Source organism: Lolium rigidum, chromosome 6, assembly GCF_022539505.1.
Source record: "Lolium rigidum isolate FL_2022 chromosome 6, APGP_CSIRO_Lrig_0.1, whole genome shotgun sequence".
Taxonomy (NCBI): Eukaryota; Viridiplantae; Streptophyta; class Magnoliopsida; order Poales; family Poaceae; genus Lolium; species Lolium rigidum.
Window position 1 is genome coordinate 284591923 of NC_061513.1, and position 2229 is coordinate 284594151.

The following is a 2229-nucleotide window of genomic DNA, read 5'->3' on the forward strand; positions in this document are numbered from 1 at the left end:
CACGCTCATCTCATCGTCGCCTTGGTACGAGAATATGAGCACGCAGCTGGGTTGGAGGTTGTGGAAGCGCGCAAACTTCTCAGCCGATGTGGTGGTACATCTTGCCGCGCCCGTCGAAGAGCAGGTCCACCGGCCACCGGCAGAAGCTGCAGCTAGCCTCCCGCGGCTGCAGCGCGGCTGGCTCGTTGCCGGCGACGAACTCGGCGAACATGTCCGACAGCCTATGGATGCCGAGTGGATCGCCATTGAGGACGACGATGAACTTGAACTCGGGCAATAGTCTAAAAGTTGGGGCCACACTATTGAGAGGGTCAAACGAAGAGGATACAACTGGTATCATGGCACATAATGAGGTGAGATGATTTCCTAGGATGATCGAATGCTTACAATGATATCAAGGAGCTCCTGTTGTCACCAATGTTTGCTATAGATTTATTGAAGGCCATACTCTACCTTGCAAATATGAGATTAATGGATAGAGAGTTGTAGGAAGGATGTGGAGCAGGTATTTAATATGCTACAAGCTCAATTTGCTACTGCTAGTACACATCTCTCGGTGAGATGTCAAACGTAGTGAATGCTTGCATGATCCTGCACAACATGGTCATGCAAAGAATCCATGCATGTGTGGTGCATGATAACCAAGGTCATCATGCCGAGCTTGATCATCATGCGTCTGTGACACATATATTAGTGCGCAACTACATCTTGTCGACCGTGAAAGCTCAAAGGAGAGGCCAGTTAATTTAATTAGAATTGTATGAATATTTTATTTTATTTCAGTTTACTTACTGTGAAGCTGCTACTTATTTATATGCTAAAAAATTATTTAATTATTTTTACATTTTGAAATTATTTGGATACATGCTTAAAATTTAAAAATAATGTGAAAAATAGGCTGTTTGAGGGAGGTCGCTGGTCCGAGGGCACCCATTTCATCTGTCCGAGGCGTGTACCGCCGTTTGAGTGTGCGGTGGCTGGGATGCTTTTGGTCTGGTCGCCGTGGTTTTGCACTCCGGTAGTTTGTGAGCAGTGAGCAGGGTGGAGCTTAGTTGCCGTCCCATCGTAAAGAAAAGAGTAACTTTATTTTGTTCTCCAACTCCCCAGCGCAACTGGCCCTTGTTTTTGGTCCCATATAAGCGTAGGCCTTTAGGCTTCTTTTCGTCGAAAACACTCGTCAAGACCACCGCACCCGCCTAACAAACACCAGTGTACTCAGACGCACGCCTGGACGACGATGGACGCGCCCACCGCCGCCGCCAAGCGCAAGCGCACCGATGCCGGCACCGACGTCGCCCACGTCGTCGAAGAGGCGTCCGACGCCGAGGTGGAGGAGTTCTACGCCATCCTCCGCCGCATGCGCGACGCCTCGCGCCGCTTCGTGTCGCGAGCCGGAGCTGGCGGCCGGGCTGGTCTCGCACGCGCGCCGGCGTGGCGCCCCAGCTTCTCCTGGGAGGACTTCGCTCCACCGGCTGCCCCGGCCACAACGGCGCCGACGCAACAGCAGCAACAGCGGCGGCCAACTGTCGACGAGTGCGTCGCCGAGAACGCCACGCCATCGCGCGTCACCCTAGACCTCAACGCCGAGCCGGAGCCCGAGGCGCCGGCCACCCCGCGCCCTGAGCGCGTCCACGCGTAGCGACGACGACGTCGCCCGCTCTTACAGTCACCCACCGACGATATGTTTTATCGCCGGCCGGTGCTACGCCTCACAATCACCGGTCAGGAACAGAAGATGTGGAATGCGGGGTCGGTCAAACCGGAGGCCGATGTCGCCGGCGACTCGCGGGCTCGCGGCCGATGGAGCCTACGAACTACGAAGACGTGGTTTTGTACATAGGGTTTGCCCCATCTCCTTTAACAAATTCTTTCGGTAATCAAAACGACGATAATGGCAAGGATGTGGACGATGGATCGGACGCGACGCGATCGTGACATTGTTCGGCGCTCTCGCTACCTTCGTTGTCGCGTAAGCTTTCAGGCTATGAATATTGCATCACATTCATGTCACATCTCTTCAACAGTGTCTCTTCCATTAAAAATCACGCGTGAACTCAGATTTGTTTCGATTTCTTACCCGGCACGAATGGATGTTGTGTGAATACTCTCACAGTTACTGTCGTCGTTGTGAAATACAGAACACCGACAGGTGTTGTTGTTGTGAAAAAACAACATTACGGAAATGGCCTGCGGCTTGGGCCGAGTTGTCAAGCTCTAAGGTGACATGGC

At 52.9% G+C, this 2229-nt stretch overlaps 1 protein-coding gene across 1 annotated transcript; it reads left to right on the plus strand.

Moving 5' to 3' along the window:
* Positions 1-1179: 1179 nt before the first annotated feature.
* On the plus strand, positions 1180-1936 carry LOC124658940 (protein NEGATIVE REGULATOR OF RESISTANCE-like). The gene has a single exon (XM_047196925.1). It carries the CDS (start codon positions 1238-1240, stop codon positions 1637-1639), a length of 402 nt encoding a protein of 133 aa, XP_047052881.1. The 5' UTR covers positions 1180-1237; the 3' UTR covers positions 1640-1936.
* The last annotated feature ends 293 nt before the right edge of the window (positions 1937-2229 follow it).

Coding starts and splice junctions, on each gene's coding strand:
- LOC124658940 (XM_047196925.1), top strand. CDS start 1,238: ATGGACGCGCCCACCGCCGCCGCCAAGCGCAAGCGCACCGATGCCGGC.